Below are 23,552 nucleotides of genomic sequence, written 5' to 3'. Positions count from 1 at the left end.
CAGTTTACCCATCTGTATAAGGGAAGTCATCATTCTTACAGGGTGGCCATGAGTGTCAGTGACACAGTGCTGGGCACGGCTGACACTCGTGACTGCTCACCCTGTCTCCCTCACGCCCACCTTACCTCCATCTGTCCGTTCTCTGCTGCGTCGTGGAGGGGGGTCCCACCCCAGGAGTCTCTCAGGACTGGGGCACCCATCAGCAGGAGTCGGTCTAGGATGGGTGTGTGGCCGCCTCGGGCTGCAAAGTGCAGGGCCGTGGCCCCCTCATTGTCCCGTGCCGTGAGTCCGATGTCGGTGAATGTGACCTGGGAAGGAGGAGCAGTGGGAGCAGCCACCCTCCCAGGGAGGAGGCAGAACTGAGAGCAGAACTGAAAGTGGACTCTGGCTGTGCCTCTCAGGGCACAGGGCACAACCTCAGGAAACCTCGGACAGGGCTGGTTCAGCACATTCGTCCCCATCACCCTGGGGCAGCAGGGGTCCAGGTGGGGGTGAAGTGAGCGCAGTAGCTTAATTTGGAGACACCATGGCCCTAAATCTGAAAGCAAATATCATGGCAAATGAAATACCTAGGGAACAGTAAAGAAGCATTTGCTATGAAGGAAGGAGAGAAGGAAAGAAGGAAGGGAGGGAGGGGCAGGGGAGGAAAGAACTTCATTTGGCCTGAGGGTGGCGCTGCCTTGCTGGGCATTTGCACTGAGCCCCTTTGCTGGAGCAGCGGGTCCTTTGGCCTCCCTCCAGGGCCTGGATTTGAGCCAGGCAATGAGGTTTGGGGCCCTGACCTGCCGGCCACCACTGCTGGCTGAGGCCAGCCCTGCCTCTGGGGCCTCATCTGCCTTCTGAACGGCCCCTGCTCTGGTCCACAGCACCAGCCAGGTGATAGTCCCCTACACTGACTCGCTGAAACCTGTGCAGCTGGGACAGCCATGGGGCCTGGGCCGGCCAGTGGGACGCGGGGGTCTTCTAGGACAAACTGCCTTCCTGACAGAGGGGTGATAGGCGTGCTGGCTCCCTGCCTTCGCCCTCCTTCCTCCTTCCTCCTTCCTGCCTTGAGTGTGCCCGCTTTCCCTGTTGGGGAGACCAGGAGGACAGCAGAGCCGTCAGCAGCCCCCGCCACCTTCGGTGTGAGCGCCTCTTAGCACAGCCAGGGCGCTCCTGACTGATCAGAAGTGTCTGCTGGGCAAAGCACAACGAGCTGGAAACAGAGACAGGGACAGGGCTGCCGCGGGGCTCCTTCGCATCTGGAGTGGCCTCTCTGGCCCTGAGACCCCAAGGCCTGTCCGCTTTCTCCCCAGGAAGGGCCGCTCATGCCTCAGCACGGTCCCAGGGCTCAGCGGACCCCCTGCGGCGAGCTCTTGCCGCTCTGCCAGCTGTGTGCAGCCACCGCTCATCCCAGGGGCCAGGCATCGTTTGGGAGGCTGAGGTCTGGAGTGAATGGGTCAGAACCGCTGCAGGGGCGAGGGGAGGACGGCCAGGGCGGGACCAGGTCAAGAGAGCTTCCTCTGTGGGAGGCCGCTCCAGCAGGAGGAGCTGCCCCCGGGGTGGGGAGGGGCGCACACGCAGGCGAGGCACCAGGAGGGGCTGCAGTCTCCACAGAGGGAGGCTGGAGGCCAATTCAGGTGGCCTTGGGGCCAAAGTGGGCAGGCTGGCACCAGCCTGAGGACCTTGGGGCCACGGGGAGCAGGCCAGCACCATCCCAAGTGCCCGGGGGCACAGTGAGCAGGCGGGACCCATCCCAAGGGCCTCAGGGCCATGGTGAGCAGCGGGTGCCATCCTAAGGGACTAGGCCCCCGTTCCTTCACTTGCCCATTGGTTCAGTAAACATCTCTCGAGCCTGACCGCATGCCAGGTGCGGGGAACGCAGCGGGTGGCGAAGTCCTGCACCCACGGAGCTCCTGGCGCCTACACCCCGGCGGGTGGAAACCACCACCAAGACCAGGAGTCAGACATGCCGTGTGCCCGGTGCTGGTGCGTGGGGGAGGAAAGCAGGAGTGAGGATGGTCTGGGCAGGCAGCTCCCCCAAGTAAACCAGCTGGTCAGGGAAGGCCCCAGGGGCGCCTGGGGAGCTGTGTACCAGGCACAGGGTGCAGCGCATGCAAAGGCTCCGGGGGCAGAGCCAGCCTGGCCTGCTGGAGAAGGAGCTGGAGCTGAGTGGGTGGGAGCCGGGAGACAGGAGGCCTCAGGCAAGCGTGGGAGGGCTGGGGGCAGGCAGCTCGCACTTCTCCACCAGCAGCCACAGTGGCCTTCTGATACGCCAGTCAGATCCTGCTGCTCCTGGCTCTGAGCCTTCCATGGCTCCCCAGGACCCTCAGGAAAGAGCCCCAGTCCTCCCAGCACCTCTGTCTGCCTTTCCGGTCCACCCTCAGGCCCCACGGGCCAGGCTCTCCCTGCCTCTGAATGAGGTGTGCCCCCCTCAGGAAGTTGCTTTGGGCCCTGCTCCTTGTTCAGCCACTTCCTGTCCATCCTCAGCTCTGCCCCCAAGTCCCCTCCTCAAAGAGGGCCTCCCCCACTCTTTTTTTTTTTTTTTGAGACGGAGTCTCACTCTGTTGCCCAGGCTGGAGTGCAGTGGCGTGATCTCAGCTCACAGAAACCTCTGCCTCCCAGGTTCAAGGGATTCTCCTGCCGTAGCCTCCCGAGTAGCTGGGATTACAGGCGCCCACCTGCTCTGCTTTTCTGTTGTAGAGGCAGGAAGTCCCCAGCCCACCCTTGAAGATGGCACCTCCCCAACCTCAGTCACTCTGCTCTGGGGTCTCAGGTCTTCCTTCCCCAAAGAGGCCAGAAGTGGAGAAAGGTGGGGACTGGCCCGGGGATATCAAGCGGCAGGGCCTGAACAAGCGGCCGAGTGGCCCGAACTGGGCACTGCTGGTGTGGGCGCAGACAAAGCACATGGGCCACCACCAACTGTGAGAGCACCCAGGAGGCCCACCAGGACTTCCGGGGAGAGAGGGACTAGGAGAGCCCCAGGGGAGCCATGGCACGACCCCACAGAGCAGAGTGCACTGCAGGCGGTCAAAACTTCCGGGGCCCAGCCTGGCTGGGCCTGCAGGGTCTCGGGAGCCATGGACCAGCTCATTGGAGGCCCCAACAGCCCTGCGTGTCCCCAGTACCCTCTGGAGCCCCTATCCAGGCTCCAGACTCTGCTTGCTGCAGGACCCACACTCCCTGGATGTCCCCCTTTCCACCTCTGGCACCTACTTACCAGCCAGACGACGAGGGAGTAGTGGCCGCGGGCAGCGGCAGCGTGTAGGGCGCTCATGCCGTCGAGAGCACGAAGGTGCACGTCAGCGCCACAGTCCTTCACCAGGAACTGGGCCAGGTGCAGGTGGCCCTCCTGGCAGGCCAGGTAGAGTGGGGAGGCGCCACTGCGTGTCCGCCGGTTCACGCTGCTGCAGGGAATGGAGGGTTTGGAGGCCCAGTCCCTGCCTATGGCTGAGCCCATCCCTCAGCTGCTTGGACTTCACTGCTGACTCCTGGCCCTGCCCGTGATGGCTGAGTTTCCCACATGCTTTCCAGCTGCTACTGTGGGGTTCCCTCCTCCAGGTTGCTCCCCCAGGTGGCTGTGCAACCCCACTCTCCTATCCTTCTGTCCTTTTCTGGGAACTCCTGGGTCCAGGTCAGAAACATGCATCTTCTTAGATCTGAGGGGTCACGGTCTTGCCTTCCAGGTTCTCAGTTGTCCCAGTGGAGGCCTGGGATTGACCCCGACTCCCTTAGGGGTTTCCCTGTGCCCTGTGGCAGGTGATGCTGGGTGCCTGGTAGCTGTGGCAGCCTGTGATGAGGTGAGGGTTGCACTGGCTGGGCTGGGGTCGCAGTGGCAGTATGGAGGCAGGGCCAATGTCACTAGGGAGGGTCAACTCTCCGGCTCGTGCCTCCTTTCCCACCAAGCCTGCTGACCACGCCACCCTGTTCCAGACCCTCCACTTCCAGGCCCTTCCTCTCTCAAGAGGAGAAGCTGGGTACTAATGAAGGGATCTCACGAGCACCCCCACACGTGCTCCCCACTTCTGATGGATGAATCTGAGCAACTCGGGGTCCACCCCAGAGGAGAGTCTAGTCACAGGCCTCAGCTGGCAGAGGGGAGACAGAGGCTGGGAGCTGATCTGTCCAGGGGCTTGCACCTGGGTTTAAGCCCCCCTCCCCTCACAAAGTCCCTGCCAGTACCAGCCCCCTTGCCTTACCAACCTCTCCTCTGCTCCTAGCAAGGGGGACACAGGACCTTGGTGGCTGTTCCCTGGCCTTGGACCACACAGAGATCGTCCCCTGCACCTGCTGAGCCTGAGGGTATACTTGCTCATGGAACGTGCCCCAAAGGGCTGCCAGTATGCCTTGGTGTCCTTCTTGGGGAAGGATCCGTGGATCCGTGCTTTCACTGGACTCTGCCAGGCGTCCTTGACTGCATCCAGGGTTGGAACAGGCAGTGTCCAGTGCGGTGGCTGGGAGCAGGCCATGATGCAGCCAGTGGGTCGGGGGCCACTGGAGGGGCATGGTCTGGCCAGCAGCAGCCACCTCTCGGCTGCTGGTCAGTGCTAGGTGGGAACTAGGCTAGGGGTACAGGACCTTCCCATTTGTGTGTGTGAGTGTGTGTGTGTGTACATATTAACATGAAGTCTCCTGGTTTTCTTTTTGTTTTTTTTAGACAGGGTCTTGCTCTGTCACCCAGGCTGGAGTGCAGTGGCACAATCTCAGCTCACTGGAACCTCTGCCTCCCAGACTCGAGTGATCCTCCCACCTCAGCCTCCTGAGTATCTGGGACTACAGGCACTCATCACCATGCCTGGCTAATTTTTAAATACATTTTTTGTAGAGATGGGGGCTTCGCTATATTGCCCAGGCCGGTCTTGAACCCCTGGGCTCAAGCAATCCTCCTGCCCCAGCCTCCAGAAATGCTGGGATTACAGGCATGAGCCACTGCACTCAGCCCAAGTCTCCCAGTTTTCAATGGCGGAAACTTCTTTAAAAGCCAGGTGGGTCTGAGAGAGACTGTGGCCCGCCAAGGCTGGGGGTGGTGTGGATGCTTGGGGAAAAAGCCACAGAAGCGAATCCCAAGGCCTTTGCCAAGCGGTCCAGGATGGGAACACCCAGGAGTGAGAACCCGATTCCACAAGCATGGGGCTTGTCCTGGAGCTAAGAGGATGTGGGGACTGAGGCCTCTGGGGCAGCGACAGGCAAATGAGATGCTCCCTCGAAGAGAGAAGAGCCGTGGTCAGGGGTAGGTGGGTCCCTGGGGGATGGAAAGGTTTACCCTCAGCCAAGACAGCAGGAGGCAGAGGGCCTGTTTCTATGACAACGGTGACCTTGGTAAGCAGGGCGAGGACTGGAGGAGCGTGCAGGTGGGGAGGGAAGCCCTCTGCCTCACTGGCTGTCCTGACCCTGTCCTTCCTCCTTAACCATCCACCAATTCTGGCAGGGGCACAGGGCCCCGGAGACGATGAGGCCAGTGCCTGGCTCTAGGGATGGGGCAGTGCAGAGGCAGCTCCAGTCTCTGTGTCCCCAAGTCCACCAGACAGTCCCCACCCCTGTCAGGTGAGGGGAGGGTGCCCTCACAGGTCGCCGGTTGCCCACGTCCCGAGCAGTTTTAGGTCCTGAGACGCCCCCAGGCGGGGCCAGAGCTGCCCTGGGCATCACAGCAGCATCTTGCTGTCCTCACTGCCCCCAGCCACTCTCCAGGCTGAAGCGCTGGCCTGTGTCCCCTTGGGCCCTGGCATGGCACCGCCACTGCCTGGCCTGTGGGTAGAGGCCTCATTGCCCTTGACTCCTGCCAGCTCACCCCACAGTGACAGCATGCCCGTCTGCAGGATTCACCTCAAAGGCTACCAGCCTGTCCTCTTGGCCCTCCTCGGTGCAGCCTCCCCTTGGCCAGCTGGCCCCAGGCTGCCCCTCAGGTGGGACCCTGGGCTCCTTACCTGCCATGCGCAGTTGTCAGGAGCTTCAGGCAGGTCAGGTCCCCACTGACGGCGGCGTGGTGCAGCGGCAGGGCCCCCTCCCGGGTCTCCAGTGTGGTCGAGTGGCCCTCGTGGAGCAGCCACTCCACCAGCACCGGGTGTCCAAAACGGGCGGCCAGGTGCAGCGGGGAGACGCCCGAGGCATCTTGGTCCTACCGAGGCCCAGGCAGGTCAGTGAGTGGGGGGTAGGCCGTGTGGCCAGAGCCAGCTGCTGGAGGAGCCCCAGGCGAGGGCTTACACTGCCTGCAACCCAGCGAAGGGGCTTCCAGCTCCTTCCTCCTTCCCTCCGTTTCTGCCTGCAACATGGAGGGAGGTGCTCCCTGCTGGGACTGAGGTGAGAGGAGGGCCAGGACTCAGGTCCAGGTCTTGGGAGGCCACCTCTGGCAACCCTGCCCCTCCTGGGCCCCCGTCCCCAGTGCGGAGAAGGCCCTTTCCCACTCAGCCGGGTGCCCCCAGACACCCGCCCACTCTGCTCATGGTCAGAAAGGCTTCCCAGGACACTTGCCTCTGGCTGGTTCCCTGCCCCAGTGCCCTCCCTCTGGCCACAGGGCCCCGGGGCCAGGGAGCATTCCCACCACAGGTGCCAGGGGTCCAGCAGACCGAGGCCTTCTCCAAGGGCCCTGTGGTCAGAATGGATCCCCAGGCAGGCACAGCTCCCACCTGCTGCCCTTGAGCTTGGCGGAACGGGATGCTAGGCTGGCACTCTCAGGCCCTCTGGTGAGCCAGGTGCCGGGGAACCTTCCCGCTCCCTAATCTCAGCAGGTCCCACCGGCCCTCACCCCAACTCTGACCTCTGGGCAGTGTTCTAAGGCCTGTCAGTCCTGCTCACCCTCAGTCCTGAACGCTCCACAGGGCTGAGCAACAGCTCGAAGGCCCTCACCTGCACAAGGGGACGGGGCAGGCAGGAGAGGGGAGGGGCCCAGTAGAAATGCTCCAGACAAGACAGTCACCATCAGCAGCCCTCACTCCCGTCTCCCAACCAGGTTCCCAGCTCTCACGCCCGACTTCCCACAGCCCTTCTGTAAAGATCCCTTTCTAGACCCTTTGGGAAGCGGGCCCTGTGGACCAGGCCTGATCAGAGACAAGGGGTCTTGACCTCTGGCAAGACCCCCACTGGTAACACCCAGCTTCCTGGCAGGCGAGGTGATAAGAACATTTAGGAGGTGTTCTTGGCTCTCAAGACTTTGTGCTCTGAGAAGCGTGGGGCAGAGACGGCGACCACTGAGTCCCCAAGAGAAACGAAGAGCCCAGGGCCGTGGAGCCCGGGGTGGCCAGTGCTGAGCCTGCATGGCTCACACCTCCCTGGTTCCACCCCAGCCAGGTTTGTGGAGGCCAGGCTGACCCGTCCCCGCTCACCTGCAGACCGCAGCCCCCCTCGCGGACCAGCCAGCACAGCTCGGCCAGGCTGCCTGTGGCGGCGGCGTCATGCGCTGGGGTGGCCCCATTGTGGGCCCGCTGGTTGCCAGGCAGCTGGGCCCGCTGCACCAAGAACTTGACACAGTCCAGGTGACCGGCCCGGGTGGCGTGGTGAACCAGGCCGGCCCCCAGAGCATCGGTGATGCCCGGGCCCAGGGCGCCAACCTCCAGCAGCCGCTCCAGTGTTGCCACATCCCCATCCTTGGCGGCCACGAGTGCCCGCTGCTCCTCCATCCTCTGGCCCGGGCTCTCAGTGGTGACTCATGCACAGGCCAGGGCTTCTTGTTTCAGACGTGGATGAAGCTGCCGGCTCTGGTTACCTGATAAGCCGCCACAGGGCAGATGGGAGGCGTTGGGGCGGGGTGGGGGGGATACACCTTGGGGACCTGCCCAAGCCACTCCCACAGCGTGAGCGCGCCAGGTGCCTGGAGCTGGGAGGATGGAGTGCAGCACACAGGGAAAGGCCCACACCAGGCTAGGTCAGGGTTGGGCATGGCCCGCAGAGAAAGGAGGCTGGCCCTGAGGCTGCTCACATCTGTCCAGACGGAACGAACCCACCTCTTCAACTGCGGAGCGAGGGCTGAGGACACGCATCACTGAGCTTCTCACAGGAGCCCCGAGCAGCCTGGGAGATGGTTCCCCCAATTCTCACAGAAGGGCAGACCCCCAGCCGCCACCACAGTGCGCCTGAAGTAAAGGCTGCCCAGTAGGTCTGCGTGTTTGGCTGTGTTGGCACAGAGCTGAGCGCTCCGCCTCTGGATCTGGCCCTGGGCCCTGGAGGCTATGAATCTCTGGGGACGCAGTGGCTCCATAGGGCCTGCAACAGGCCCAGGACCCTGACTTGGGTGTGTCCAGCCCCTGCCTCAGCCCCCTCTCCGACTACACTGACCGAGTCTCTGGGCTGCAGTCCAAAGAGCCCAAGTACATTTAACCCCTTTCCAGATTGTTCTGGACACTCCACAGTTCTTCTTTAGGGAAGTCAGGACCACCAAGCCTCTTCCTGGCAGCAATGGGAAGCTGCAGATCGGGGACCCATTCCATTTGTAGGGGCTCCCGGAGACGCAGCCTCAAGCTGGATTTCTGGGCTAATGCATCCTCACACAATGGTGACCTGGGGGCTGCTGCACCCCTGGTTTCCCCCATCCACAGGCTCCGTCAGATGCCTTCGTGCCCAAGCGCAGGGCCCACTAGAGAAACCACAGGAGACCCAAGCCGGGCACTGAAATCTTTTGTTCATTTAGTTTCTGGCAAGTGTTTCCTCAACATCATTATGTAGTTCCTTGAACCGTAAAACTACACATTAAAAGTGTTATTCCACTGAAAATGACTCCTATGCAAACATCGACATGGGATGTGTGTCCAAATGCCACAGAGTATTTTGAGAAAAAATCCTCTGCAAATAAAATTAAGGTAAAAGCTGAGTCAGGGATGATCCAATTCCCACCCCAGGAATGACCTGGAGCTGCACCAGCTCAGTGAGGTTGGAGCTGAAACCCTGAGTTAATGATCAAAAGGGACCAGACGAGAAGGCCTGGGGACTGTGGATGGGGAAGCGCGCAGCCCTGAGTGCCAGTGGGCAGAACAGGGTCAGGCTCGGGGAAGCAGGAGGGGTGGTGTGCGGTAGGCGCTGAGCAGAGCAGGCCTGGCTGAGGCTGGGGGCCACTGTGCACTGAGGCCAGAGGAGCAGGGTGGTGGGGGCAGCTTTGGAAAGGGACTAAAAAGGGCCTGAGAAGAGACCACTCAGGAAAAGTACAGGTGCGAGGCCACGATCAAAGCAAGAAAATCAAGTTTCCTATGTTCATGATAGCATTTGGCTGACAATGAGTTATAAATACTTGGATTCTATCTTCCTGATAAAAACACCTTCCAGGAAAGGGCACTTCCAACAGGCTTGCCCAGTTCCCAGTGGGGAGGGTGGATGAAGCTGGTGTTTCCACTTCACCACTGGAGGACGGTTCTATGTGGGCGTTCCTATGTGGCATTGGTGTCCTGGGCCCTGTGAGCTCTGCAGGGGTCCAGGGAAGGAAACTGGGGGTGCACACTTGCAGGCACTCCAGGACAGAATGCAGAGGGGGCATGAGACAGTCATCCTGGCCCAGCCCTCAGGAGGGAACTGGAGGGACAATCCTGAGCCCTGCCACGGGTTTCCTAGAAGCGGGGCGGGGAGGGCGGCCCCGGCGCTAGGCCTGGTTCTCCAGCTGCGCCACGGCCTGCTTCAGGTCCTGCACGACGAGGTCCACTTCGGCCCTGGTGGTGCTGCGGCCCACGCTGAGGCGGAGCGCGTTCCTGGCCACGTCGAAGGGGATGCCGCAGTTCAGCAGCACTGGGGACGGCCTGGGGAGGGCGAGACCGGGTGGCAGCTGCTGCCAAAGGCACATGGAAGAGACACAGCGTTCCCCGCTCTGGACTACTCCCCCAGTGGGGCTCTGCCCACCCGGGTGCGCGCCTGCCCTGCCTGGTATCCGCCTCCTGCTGAACTCCTGGACCAAGCACACCCCTAAGACCACCCATATCAAGGTGCGGCTCAAAGTCGCCACCATTCTCCCTGTAGAGTTCTCTTGCACTTGGCACTCCCAGGTGACACTGCCCCCCTCTCGCACTGAGCTCTGGGGCCAGGGGCTCTCCTGTCCTTGAGGGGTCTGAGGTCCTGGAGAACACTGATGCTGACACAGACAGTACCTCACCCATGCGGCCCATCTAAGCCACTTGGTAACTTCACAGCACCTGGCATGGGGCTTTGCAGACACTAGGGATCCAGCCAGTATCTAGCCATGGAACAGATGACTGCGTGTGGGCGTCCGGAAGCAGGGCTGCTGGAGGCTCGAGGTGTGGGCTCTGCCAAGGTGCTTGCCCTCATCACACCCAGACCCCTTTCTTCCCCTGCCCTCTCCTGCCCCTCCTATAGCAGGGCACTGCCCCCCACCCCTACAGGGCCCTGTCCTGCCCCTCCTTTTCCCTGGAGCCGGGCCCACCACTGTCTCGCTCCAAGTGCTCCTACACAATCCCTCCGCCCTGACCCTGATGACCACGTGCTGCTGGCCACAGTTCTCTCTCCCCAGAGCCCTGGGTGTTTCTCCTACATTCACTCCGACCTCCCACAGGGGTCACACATTTTCAGCAGGCCAGACCCGGAACCGCTTCTCCCCCGCTGCCAGCAGGCTGCTGCTCGGGTGCCCCACGCCCTCTACCCCCCAGTCTCCGCCAGGCAGGCCACCCGCTCACCTGGACCCGCTATCCCAGAATCTCTGCTGCATCTTGCAGATGGCTGATCTGACACCTGAGTCTGCTCACGGCCCTCAGGGCTCCCCCTTCCATGAGATTTAAGTGAGCACTGACAGGCCACCCCTCCCCAGCCCACCCCAGTCCTCCCCAGCCCCAGCCACGCTGCCCCTCCAGGCCCTGCTCCCCCTGCCTTCAGAACTGAGCACGAGAAGCCCTCTTCCCCCGCGCAAGTCCTAGTCCTTCGGACAGCAGCTTAGAAGTCACTTCTTCCAGGAAGCCCTCCCTCTGCCCTCCTAGGACCCAGACAGGGCCGCCCTTCACGAGCCAGAGCGCGGCCCAGTGGCCGCCTGCCCAACACACCCAGTGCCTGGAGGACCCCTATGCCCTGGACTGGGTTTGTGAAGAGCACTTACTGGTCCCCATGGTCCGAGTGGCACGCGGCCCCCACACTGGCCAGCAGCACTCGGCACTGCGCAAGCACCTCGTGGCCTGTGGAGACAGAGTACGTGCCACTGAGATGGGGCTCCAGCCAGGCCGCCCTTCTCTCCCCTCCCAGGGTCCTGCTGGCGCAGGCTGCTTCCCTCCCTCCGTGCCACCTGGTGGAATTCCAGCACCGGCCATTCTGGCAGCTGGGGAGAGATCGCACAGCAGGAGCCGAAGATGCTTTTTTCTCCTTTGGCTGCAGAAACGTGGACACTATTCTCCCTCACAAAGCTGGCCTTGAAAACGGCACTCGATTTTAATCAACTGCCTGCGAGGACACCTGGAGTCCTGACCAGCTCCGTCCTTACGAGCTGGCAGTCCCGACAATATCACGTCTCCACCTGTGTTCTGGATTGCAGAGACACGTGGGAGTTCTATGAAGCCAGAAGGCACTTCCCTCTTCTTTCACAAGCATGGCTGATGGAATTAACATGAGAATTTCAGCCAGGCGTAGTGGTTTCCACCTGTAATCCCTGCACTTCGGGAGGCAGAGGCAGAAGGATTGCTTGAGCCAGGAGTTTGAGACCAGCCTGGGCAACACGGGGAAACCCTATCTCTACAAAATATTTTTTAAAAATTAGTCATGGCTGGGCATAGTGGCTTACCCCTGTGATCCCAGCACTTTGCAGGGCCAAGGCAGGTGGATCACTTGAGGTCAGGAGTTCGAGACCAGCCCGGCCAACATGGCAAAACCCCATCTCTACTAAAAATACAAAAATTAGCCAGGCGTGGTGGCAGGCACCTGTAATCCCAGCTACTCTGGAGGCTGAGGCAGCAGAATTGCTTGAACCCAGGAGGCGGAGGTTGCAGTGAGCCGAGATCGTGCCACTGCACTCCAGCCTGGTCAACAAGAGTGAAACTCCATCTCAAAAAAAAAAAAAATGTTAGCCAGGTGTGGTGGTGCATGCCTGTAGTCCCAGTTACTAGGGAGGCTGATCACTTGAACCCAGGAGGTCAAGGCTACAGTGGGCTGTGATTACACAGCACTCCAGCCTGGGTGACGACAGAGTGAGACCCTGAATCCAAAAATAAATATACAATATGAGAATCTCTGTCTCATTTAAAGTGATATAGGTTGTCACTGAATACAAAGTCTGACCCCAGAACAAGGGGAATGTTGACAGAGAACTCTCCTTTCCATGGGAGGAATCTGAGATGGTCAAGGAAACCCAGGCTTCCTTGCCCACAAGAACGCATTTCAGCCCAGGTTCTCACGAACGCAGCCATCATGACAGTTACCCACGGGCTCTTCTTCATGGGCCAAACACGACTGCTGGGTTTCTCCGCATGATCCAGGAAGAAGAAAGAAGCAACACCTTCATCCTCTAAGAAGTCAAAACCTCGTCTACAGAGGCAGCTCATCATGATCTCAGGGCCACCATAACCTGCTCCCAAATGACACATGGCTGGTCAATGACCTGGACTTCCACTCTCATGGAGTCAGGGCAGACCAGGTTTCAGGTGCATCTGGGACAGGGGTGACCCTAACTGCTCCTAGCTGAGGCGGATGCCGCAGGAAATCCAGATTTGTACTTGCTCCTTAGTCTGCCAGTTATTTTTATTGTTTTTTTGTTTGTTTGAGACAGACAGAGTCTCACAAACTCTGTCACCCAAGCTGGAGTGCAGTGGCTCAATCTTGGCTCACTGTAACCTCCAGGTTCAAGCAATTCTGCCTCAGCCTCCCGAATAGCTGGGACTACAGGTGCACACCACTATGGCTGGCTAATTTTTTGTAGTTTTTGGTAGAGATGGGGTTTCTCCTAGTTGGCCAGGCTGGTCTCAATCTCTTGACCTTGTGATCAGCCTGCCTCGGCCTCCGAAAGTGCTAGGATTACAGGCCTGAGCCACTGTGCCCAGCCTCTGCCAGTTTTTAAAACTGATCGCCTCCCCTTTCCCTTACTCTAATAAAATATTTAATAAAAACTGCCAACAAAATAGATAAATGTCTAGAATTTAATGTTACTTCCTTCCCTGACAGCTTTTGGGGCGGTGCTAATGCCAGACACGAGAGTTCGCCACGGTCCACATCCCAGCAGCAGCAAAATGAGCCAAGTCAGGGAGAGGAGGGGCTGGCAGCAAGAGCCCGATGGACCACAGCACAGCCACCTGAGCCTGCTCTCAGCAATCCCAGCAAGGCCCTCTGACAGCCCGAGCTGTGTCATGCTCAGGGCAGGGAGAGTGGGAGTTGCTGGCTCGGACCAGAACCCATGCACCGCGGGAGCTATGCTCACACTCGGAGAGACCAGGGTGAGGGGCCGTCACCTTGAAGCCGGGGTCCCCGGATGGAGAAGTTGCAGGTATTGGGAAGCCGCTGGGTCCCTGGAAACTGGCTATTCAGATGGATTCTCTTCTGACCGAATTCAGCCTGAAAAAAATAAGTGAAATATTTGGTGGCCTTCAAAGACACCACCATCAGCAACTGTTTGAAATTTAGACTTTTCCAGAAACACAATCTCAGCAGGTGCATACTTTTCAATCAGCATCTACCCAGAATAGTTATGGGGACAGACTATGGAAAGCAAAGTTAATTAGGAGACAAACCAAATATTCGGAAACATATGAACCTTCCACATAAACCATGAAGTATACCACCTCTGCATATTTGATCATGTGTCTCTGAAAAAGATCATGCCCCTGGCCTAGGGCCCCACTTTCGGGGTTTCTGATCCCAGTGTGCTTCCCGCCACTGTTATTTCTTCCCTCACTGCATCCTGACGAGTTCCAGGCTACGCTGCAATCCCCATAGGTCCTGAGGTCTAGGAGCACCACGTCCCCTCTCCCTCCGGGCACCTGCCCCACACACCCTCCCTCTCCTGGTACCCACCCCACACTGCACTCACTTCCAGCCTCTCCTCCAGGTAGTCGCGGATATCCCTCATGTGGGCCTCGTAAGCCTCGCAGTTCTGGGTCACCAGCTCCGCGGCCTGGGGGCAGACACACTAGTGGAAGCACAATTCTTGCAAAACAAAGGAGGGCAAAAAAGCTTTTAACAGCACAGGCAGCATTTCCTGAAACCGCTCATTCTCCTGACAGTCACAGACAGACCATATTTTTTGAGTGCTGCCATTTGGAGGGTGTGGAAGTGCCACAGAAATTGACTCCACCAGGCACTTCCTGACAGCGCCAGGCACTGGAGATGCCCCAGCAAAGCAGCCCTAAAGGGGATCCCAACCCTTGAGGAGCCAGCATCCAAGAGGCAGACAGACAAAAGCAGGGGCGGGGGGAACAGACTCCTACCCACCAGTTGGCGCTGTGAAGGGACCTCGCAGGCCCGAGGTGGGGTGGTGGCAGATGGCTGCACAAGGGCAGGGAGTGGAGTCTCAGCAAGGGCTTTGCAGGGGACAGTCATTCTGTCTCTAGAACAGAGGGGCCTGGTGTGGTGGGTGGAGAGTGCAGAGGGGGTGAAGGCCCAGGGACAGATCCACAGGCCCTGCAGGCCTGGTCACGGGGCAGACGCAGTGAGGCTCTGAGGGAGGGATGCGATGGTCTGACTGGCCTGTGTGTTGGTCACTCTGTGGCTGTGTAGACAATGGCAGCAGCAGGCCCCCAGGAGGCCATGGCAGGCATCCAGACCCTTGGTCTAGGGTTAGTGGCCAAGAAAATGGACATGAGGCCGGTAGTGGGTGTATTCTGGAGTCCAGACAGACAGGACGGGTGCTGTATGAGAGGCAGGGGACGATGACAAGGACGGACTGAGGGCATCTCCCGGACTTCAGAGGCGAGAACCTGGATAGCGGGAGGTACCCAGGGTGGGAAGAGGGTGGAGGAGAGCGGTCGGGACAGGCTTTGAACTGAGAGGAATGGGTCTCTCAGGAGATGGGCCAGGGCCTAGCTGAGATGTCAAGTTCAAAGGCAGGAGCACAGGCATCACAGTGACAGGACGGACAGAGGGATCCACGAGGGTGCAGGTGCAGGTGCAGGGAAGGGCTACCAGCATGCAACCAAGGCAGAAAGGAATGGGTGGGGGAAAGAATGTTGGGGAGGGCGTGTGCAGGATGGAGTCCCAGGCTGGGCAGCAGGGGGGGCTGTCTAACACGCTGGTGGCATCGGGGTCTGGGTGAAGCTGAAGAACCAGCGGGGGTGTGGTGCTGGGGCTGAGACCAAGCTGTGGCACTTGTGCTGTTACAGGTGCAGATGCAGCTGCAGGAGCACGGAGAAGGTCAGAGGCTGGGGGGCTTCGAGCACTTTGAGCTGAGGCTCTATCGAGGAAGCTGTTACCATGATTCCCATCTGGCATGGGGGATAGCCAGGACTCAGGGAGTTCCAGCGACCTGACCCAAGGCACAGGGTGAGTGAAACTTCAAGCCAGGATTTGAACCCTGGTATTTCAAAGCCTGTGGACCGCACCACTACTTCATCATTCAGTTCAATATGAGCAGGTACTGGACTCCACTTAAAACACACTCTTCCGGCCGGGCACGGTGGCTCACACCTGTAATCCCAGCACTTTGGGAGGCCAAGGCAGGTGGATCACCTGAGGTTAGGAGTTCGAGACCAGCTGGCCAACATGATGAAACCCTGTCTCTACTAAAAATACAAAAATTAGCCAGGCACGGTGGTGCATGCCTGTAGTTCCAGCTACTTGGAGGCTGAAGTGGGAGAATTTCTTGAACCTGGGAGGTGGAGGTTGCAGTGAGTCAAGATCACGCCACTGCACTCCAGCCTGGGTGACAGAGTGAGACTCCGTCTCAAACAAAAACACTCTTCCTTCTAGTAAATGTAGCCTTAGTTATCACTGTTAATAATTTTGGGTATTCTAAGTAACAGGGGATCCATTCATATTCTTCCCAAGGCCCGGCCTCCTGGGCGCCAAGCCGTTTCTCTGTACTGGGGATACTGAGGCCAAGCCCCTGCTCTCGTGGAGCTGACAAGCCCCTTCGAAGGGGAAGCAGGAAGTGGGGCATGTATCTGAACACACTACAGAGAAACATCAGATAGGGGAAATAAAGCAGTGTCAGGGATAGAGCGTGACAGCAGGGGACATGGGGGGACCAATGTAGCTGTGGTTCATGGAGGGGTGCTTGAAGGTGGTGGCCTTTAAGCAGAGGCCTGCACAGTGAGGGAACAGCCTGCAGATGCCAAGGCGTGACCAGGACCCCTGCCCTCGCACAGCAAAACCTGAGCCTGGTTACTGTGGCAGAAGCAGGACAGGCCCCCGTGGAGGGCTGGCGGCAGGTGCTGGATTGGCCACCCACAGACCAATCGGGGACAGAAGGTCGATGGTCTGGGCGCTGCCAACGCCTGTGGGAATGGTGAACCTGCGGCCTGACGTTTCGCCTCTGCTGTAAGAGTATCACTGGTTCTCATGTCACGAGAGACAGAGACAAGGAGTTTTTCCCTTTTAAATGCTAAGCAAGTGCCACTAATCCAGACATCTGAAAAAGTACAGATCTCTGGGTTGATAAATCAGATTCCAGGCTTTTTCTTGTCAGTCTGTTTATGAGATCACGAATATGATCTCTAAAGCCCCGAATTCCTGCTAGAGCCACTGGGGTCACTGATGACAAAGCAATCAACCCATCTCCTCCAGCTCACCAGGGCTCACCTTCCCAAGGCCAGCAATCATTGGGGTGTTCTCTGTCCTGTAAGAAACAAGGGATTCAGCAAGAATAAACAAATGTCTCAGGAAGGAATCCTGTCTCCATGAAAGTCATTGTGTTAAAACAAAAATAAACTCACGCTCCATCTTTCCTAAGCATGCGCCATGTGGCTATCTCAATGGCAGCTGCAGGCCCCAGAAACCTCCCCTGCCAAGTCTGCACTTGTCCTGGCCCAGTGAAGGTCAACAAGGCCCACTGTGGGTGACGCGTTGGGTGTTCACTGTGACAATTCTATCTGGATCCTTTGCCAACCCAAAGCAAGCACTCTTCCTCCCGCAGGCCCCAAGGCACAGCTCTCTTTAGTCCTCACTGCCAAACCAGGACAGTATGGAACAGGGGAGAACCTTTGTTCTCAACATTTCAGGCATCAGCAAACAAGAGGGGTGTGTGTGTGTGCGTGTGTGGGGGGGTGGGCTTAATTTTTTTTTTTGAGACAGGGTCTCACACTGTTGCCCAGGTTAGAGTGCAGCAGATTTCGACTCACTGCAACCTCTACCTCCCAGGTTCAAGTGATTCTCCTGCCTCAGCCTCCTGAGTATCTGGGATTACAGGCACACGCCACCATGCCTGGCTAAGTAGAGACAGGGTTTCTTTTTTGTTGTTGTTATTATACTTTAAGTTCTAGGGTACATGTGCACAATGTGCAGGTTTGTTACATATGTATACATGTGCCACGCTGGTGTGCTGCACCCATTAACTCGTCATTTAAATTAGGTATATCTCCTAATGCTATCCCTCCCCCCTCCCCCTACCCCACAACAGGCCCCGGTGTGTGATGTTCCCCACCTGTGTCCAAGTGTTCTCATTGTTCAATCCCCACCTATGAGTGAGAAAATGCGGTGTTTGGTTTTCTGTTCTTGCGAGAGTCTGCTGAGAATTTCCAGCTACATCCATGTCCCTACAAAGGACACGAACTCATCCTTTTTTATGGCTGCATAGTATTCCATGGTGTATATGTGCCACATTTTCTTAATCCAGACTATCACTGATGGACATTTGGGTTGATCCCAAGTCTTTGCTATTGTGAATAGTGCCACAATAAACATACGTGTGCATGGGTCTTTATAGCAGCATGATTTATAATCCTTTGGGTATATACCCAGTAATGGGATGGCTAGGTCAGATGGTATTTCTAGTTCTAGATCCTTGAGGAATCACCACACTGTCTTCCACAATTGTTGAACTAGTTTATAGTCCCACCAACAGTGTAAAAGCATTCCTATTTCTCCACATCCTCTCCAGCACCTGTTGGTGCTTTTTAATGATCGCCATTCTAACTGGTGTGACATGGTATCTCATTGTGGTTTTGATTTGCATTTCTCTGATGGCCTGTGATGATGAGCATTTTTTCATGTGTCTGCTGGCTACATAAATGTCTTCTTTTGAGAAGTGAGAGACAGGGTTTCACCATGTTGGTCAGGCTGGTCTCGAACTCCTCACCTCATGATTCGCTGGCCTCGGCCTCCCAAAGTGCTGGGATTAAAGGCATGAGCCACTGCACCCAGCCCAGTAATTTCTTAAGTTTGGCTGAACAAAGTTTTCTTAAACCTCTGGACCCGGCTATTGCTTGTTTACCAGTAGATATTTTCTCTGCACCCTCACCAGCATTTGGTGGTGTCTCTATTCTTATTTTAGCCATCTTTATAGGTGTTAGTGATATCTGGTGGTTTTAATTTGCATTTCCCCAATAACTAATGCTGTTGAACATCTTTTCCTGTGCTTGTTACATGGGTCTCGTCTTTGGTGAAATGTCTGTTTATATTTTTTGCCTATTTTCTGATTGAATTTATTGTATTATTTTTGCTGTTGAGTTTTGCAAGTTCTTGATATATTCTAGATACCATTCCTTTGTCAAAGTCATTTGAAAATATTTTTTCCTAGATTTAGCTTATCTTCCCATACTCTTAATATGGTCTTTCCCGAGCAAAAGCTTTAAATTCTGATGAAGTCTAATTTATCCGTTTTTCCTTTTATGGATGCTTTTGGTGTCAAGTCTAAGAACTCTTTGCCTAGTTCTAGAACTTGAAGATTTTCTCCTATTTTTAAGCGGTTTTATTGCTTTATGTTTTTCATTTAATTTCATGATCTATTTTGAGATACTATTTTATGAGGTATAAGACAGGGGTGTCCAAATCCTTTGGCTTCCCGAGGCCACACTGGAATAATTCTCTTGGGCCACATATAAAATACACTAACGACAGCTGATGAGCTTAAAAATTAAAAAAAAAAAATGCAAAAAAAAAAAAAAAAAAAAAAACCCACCAATGTTTTAAGAAAGTTTATGCATTTATGTTGGGCTACATTCAAAGCTGTCCTGGGCCACATGCAGCTGCAGGCCGCAGGTTGGAAAAGCTTGGTGCAAGACTTGGGTCAAGGTTAATTTTTTGCCTATTGATAACTAACTGCCTTGGCACCATCTGTTGAAAGGCTAACTTGCCATCTGCTGAATAGCTGACTTTCATTTGCTGAATTGATTTGCATCTCCTGTGGTTGTATCTGCACCCATAACTCATATGGGCCTATTTCTGTATGGGTCTATTCTCCTCCACTGATCTACCTGCTGGCATTTTGACAGAAATTGTTAGGCCTGTGTATCCATTTGGAGAGAACTGACATCTTTGGTATGTAGAATCTTCCAAACTATGAACATGGTATGTGTCTCTGCTTAGATCTTAATTTCTCTCATCCACGGTATACTATTTTTAGCATATAAGTCCTTTATATTTTGCTAGTTTATATCTGAGTAATTTTGTTTCATTGTAAATGGTATTTTTTTTTTTTTTTGAGACGGAGTCTTGCTCTGTCGCCCAGGCTGGAGTGCAGTGGCACGATCTCAGCTCACCGCAAGCTCTGCCTCCCAGGTTAATGCCATCCTCCTGCCCCAGCCTCCCGAGTAGCTGGGACTACAGGCGCCCGCCACCTCGCCCAGCTAGGTTTTGTATTTTTTAGTAGAGACAGGGTTTCACCATGTTAGCTAGGATGGTCTCCATCTCCTGACCTCGTGATCCGCCCGTCTCGGCCTCCCAAAGTGGTAGGATTACAGGCTTGAGCCACTGCACCCAGTCGTAAATGGTATTTTATTTTTAATGTTACTGTCCACTTGTTCATTACCATTATATAAAAATAAGACAGATTTTTGCATGTTTATCTTGTGTCCTGCAACCTTGCTATACTCACTTATTAGTTCTAGCAGTTTTCTTGTACATTCCTTGGGATTTTCTTTATAGACAATCGTGTGATATGATTAGAAACAACTTTACCTCTTCCATTCTGATCTATATGCCTTTTGCTTCCTTTTCATGCCTTACTGCGCTGACCAGAACTTCCACCACTATGTTGGATAAGTGTGGTGACAGTGAACATCCTTGCTTTGTTCCCCCAGCCACAGGAGTAAAACACTGAGGCTTTCACCGCTAAGAACGATGTTAGCTGTAGGTTTTATGTAGATGTTCTTTATCAAGTTAAGAAAGTTCCCCACTAATCCTATTATTCTGAGTTTTTAACATGAATGGTTGAATTTTGTCAAATGCTTCTGCTGCATCAAACATGAACATGTTATCTTCTTTATTCGTTAGCTTCTTAATATGGTAGATTACATTGATTAAATTTTTTTATTTTTGTAGAGATGGGTCTTGCAGTTCACCTAGGCTGGCCTTGAACTCCTAGCCTCAAGTGATCCACTTCCCTTGGTATCCCAAAGTACTGGGGGATTACAGGCATGAGCCACCGTGCCCTGCCTTGATTGCATTTTTCCTTTCTTTTTTTTTTTTTTTTTGAGACAGAGTCTTGCTCTGTTGCCTAGGCTGAAGTGTGGTGGTGCCATCTCAGCTCACTGTAACCTCTGTTACCCAGGTTCAAGTGATTCTTGTGCCTCAGCCTTCCAAGTAGCTGGGATTACTAGTGTCCGTCACCACACCTGGCTAATTTTTGTATTTGTAATAGAGACGAGGTTTTACCATATTGGCCAGGCTGGGCCCGAACTCCTGACTTCAAGTGATCTACTCGCCTTGGCCTCCCAAAGTTCTGGGATTGCAGGCTTGAGCTACCACTCCCGGCTCTAGATTGCATTTTGAATACTGAACCAGCTTTGCATCTGTGGAATAAATGCCACTTGGTCACAGTGTATCATTATTTTTTTGAGACAGAGTCTCACTTTGTCACCCAGCCTGGAGTGTACAGTTGTGATCATAGCTCAACGCAGACTCGACCTCCCAGGCTCACTCAAGCAATGCTCCTATCTCAGCTTCTCCAGTAGCTGGGACTATAGGCATGTACCACCATGTCCAGCTAATTTATTTTTTGAAGAGGGGTCTCACTATGTTGCCCAGTCTGGTCTTGAACTCCTGGGCTCAAGTGATCCCAATTCCCCTGCCTCAGCCTCCCAAAGTGCTGGGATTATATGCGTGAACCAGCACACCCAGCTGTATATAATTCTTTTTATGCATTGCTGAATTCTATTTGTAGACATTTTGTTAAATATTTTTTGCATCAAAATTCATGATGATGTTGGGCTGTAAAGGATTTTTTTGTACTGTCTTTACCTGGTTTTAGTATCAGGATCTAGGTTCATAAAATGAACCAGGAAGTTGTCCTTCCTCTTTATTTTCTGGAAGAGACTGTATAGAAACGTTAATTCTTCTTTAAACAAAGAATTCTTCGATAGAATTCTCTAGTGAAGCCACTGGGCCTGAAGACTTCTCTTTGTGGAGTTTTAAAGCTGTAAGTTCAATTTCCTAATGGTTATAGAGCTATTCAAATGACCTATTTTATATCAAGTGAGTTGTGGTAGTTTGTGCTTTTTGAGGAAGTGGTCAGTTTCATCTAAGTTGTCAACTTCCTATGTGTAGAGCTGTTTGTGTCATTCCCTTCTTATCCTTTTGATGGCTGCAGGGCCTGGAGTGATACTCCTTGTTTCATTCCTGATGTTATAACTTCTCTGTTTTTCTGGTTAGTCTTCATAGAGGTCTGTCCTGGGCTCAAGGAATCCTACCATCTATCTCAGCCTCCCAAGTAGCTGAGACTACAGGCCTGTGCCACCACATACAGCATTTTTCTTTTTGTAGAAACAAGATTTCAGCATGTTGCTCAGGCTGGTCTTGAACTCCTGGCCTCAAGCAATCTATGTGCCTTGGCCTCCCAAAGTGCTGGGATTAGAAATGTGAGCCACCACGCCCAGCTAATGGTTTTGTTTTGTTTTGTTTTTTTCCGGACGGAGTTTCACTCTTGTTGCCCAGGCTGGAGTGCAATGGTGCAATCTCGGCTCACCACAACCTCTGCCTCCCAGGTTCAAGTGATTCTCCTGCCTCAGCCTCCCTAGTAGCTGGGATTACAGGCATGTGCCACCACACCTGGCTCATTTTGTATTTTTTTTTTTTTTGAGACTGAGTCTGGCTCTGTCGCCCAGGCTGGAGTGCAGTGGCCGGATCTCAGTTCACTGCAAGCTCCACCTCCCGGGTTTACGCCATTCTCCTGCCTCAGCCTCCCAAGTAGCTGGGACCACAGGCGCCCACCACCTCGCCCGGCTAGTTTTTTGTATTTTTTAGTAGAGACGGGGTTTCACCGTGTTAGCCAGGATGGTCTCGATCTCCTGACCTAGTGATCTGCCCGTCTCAGCCTCCCAAAGTGCTGGGATTACAGGCTTGAGCCACCGCGCCCAGCTCATTTTGTATTTTTAATAGAGACGGGGTTTCTCCATGTTGGTCAGACTGGTCTTGAACTCCTGACCTCAGGTGATCCACCCGCCTTGACCTCCCAAAGTGCTGGGATAACAGGTGTTAGCCACCATGCCTGGCCAATACTGTCTTTTTATTTATTTATTTATTTATTTATTTATTTGAGACGGAGTCTTGCTCTGTCACTCGGGCTGGAGTGTAGTGGCCGGATCTCAGCTCACTGCAAGCTCCGCCTCCTGGGTTTACGCCATTCTCCTGCCTCAGCCTCCGGAGTTGCTGGGACTACAGGCGCCCGCCACCTCGCCCAGCTAGTTTTTTGTATTTTTTAGTAGAGACGGGGTTTCACCGTGTTAGCCAGGATGGTCTCAATCTCCTGACCTCGTGATCTGCCCGTCTCGGCCTCCCAAAGTGCTGGGATTACAGGCTTGAGCCACTGTGCCCGGCCTTTTTTTTAAAGAGACAGGCTCTTGCTCTGTTGCCCAGGCTGGAGTGCAATGGTGTGGTCATAGCTCACTGCAGCCTCGAACTTCTGGGCTTGAGTGATCCTCCCTGCTCAGCCTCCTGAGTAGCTGGGACTACAGGCACGCACTGCCATGTCGGCTAATTAAAAAAAAATTTTTTAGAGATGAGATCTTGCTATGTTGCCCAGGCTGGAGTGCAATGGCGTGATCATAGCTCACTGCAGCCTCGAATTTCTGGGCTCAAGTGATCCTCCCCCCTCAGCCTCCTGAGTAGCTGAGACCACAGGCATGCACTGCCATGTCGGCTGAATTTTTTTAAAAGATGAGATCTTGCTATGTTGCCCAGGCTGGTCCTGAACTCCTGTCCTCAAGCAATCCTCTTGCTTTGGCCTCCCAAAGCAGTGGGATTATAGGTGTGAGCCACCGTGCCAGCCTGTGTTGTCTTTTTCAAAGTTCTAGTGAAGCACAGACCTCATCTGCTTTTATGTTCCTTTACTTTGCCTTTCTATAATTATCTTAAATATGTCCTTTATGTACATTTTGAACCACAGGAGATACTGCTATGAGTTTTGCTTATGCTATCAAACATAATTCAGAAAACTCTAAAGGAGAAGGAAAGCCTATTCTATTTGGTGACAAATTCTTAGTTTTCCTTCATCTGAGAATATTCTGATTACTTCTTCATTCCTGAAAGATACATTCACTGGGTACAGGATTCCGGCTTGATGGTTTTCTTTGAGCACTTGAAGAAAAATA

The 23,552-nt window shown here is 54.8% G+C and overlaps 2 protein-coding genes across 20 annotated transcripts in view; both read right to left on the bottom strand.

Moving 5' to 3' along the window:
* ESPNL (espin like) overlaps window positions 1-7,613 on the bottom strand; it is a 30,514-nt gene extending 22,901 nt beyond the window's left edge. The window contains exons 1-4 of one of the 2 annotated variants that reach the window (XM_005574773.5): window positions 7,299-7,613; window positions 5,904-6,094; window positions 3,200-3,386; window positions 126-308 (exon numbers count right to left, since the gene is read on the bottom strand). In XM_005574773.5, the coding sequence (XP_005574830.3) occupies window positions 126-308; window positions 3,200-3,386; window positions 5,904-6,094; window positions 7,299-7,592 (855 nt within the window). In that variant the 5' untranslated portion in view covers window positions 7,593-7,613. The remainder of the gene's footprint in view (window positions 1-125; window positions 309-3,199; window positions 3,387-5,903; window positions 6,095-7,298) is intronic. The other variant, XM_065526345.2, reaches the window with a different exon arrangement.
* Window positions 7,614-8,570: 957 nt separating this feature from the next.
* The window catches only part of SCLY (selenocysteine lyase), a 41,687-nt gene continuing 26,705 nt past the window's right edge, over window positions 8,571-23,552 (bottom strand). For 7 of the 18 annotated variants that reach the window (XM_074010622.1, XM_005574775.4, XM_074010621.1 and 4 more), the window contains 5 exons: window positions 16,609-16,645; window positions 13,904-13,987; window positions 13,326-13,428; window positions 10,994-11,069; window positions 8,571-9,692 (listed from right to left, as the gene is read on the bottom strand). In XM_074010622.1, the coding sequence (XP_073866723.1) occupies window positions 9,539-9,692; window positions 10,994-11,069; window positions 13,326-13,428; window positions 13,904-13,987; window positions 16,609-16,645 (454 nt within the window). In that variant the 3' untranslated portion in view covers window positions 8,571-9,538. Of the gene's footprint in view, window positions 9,693-10,580; window positions 11,070-13,325; window positions 13,429-13,903; window positions 13,988-16,598; window positions 16,646-23,552 lie in introns of all 18 variants that reach the window. The other 11 variants (XM_074010620.1, XM_074010619.1, XM_065526349.2 and 8 more) reach the window with 6 other exon arrangements.

The sequence above is a fragment of the Macaca fascicularis genome, chromosome 12 (genome assembly GCF_037993035.2).
Source record: "Macaca fascicularis isolate 582-1 chromosome 12, T2T-MFA8v1.1".
NCBI classification, from domain to species: Eukaryota; Metazoa; Chordata; class Mammalia; order Primates; family Cercopithecidae; genus Macaca; species Macaca fascicularis.
This window is presented reverse-complemented; position numbering and strand designations above follow the sequence as displayed.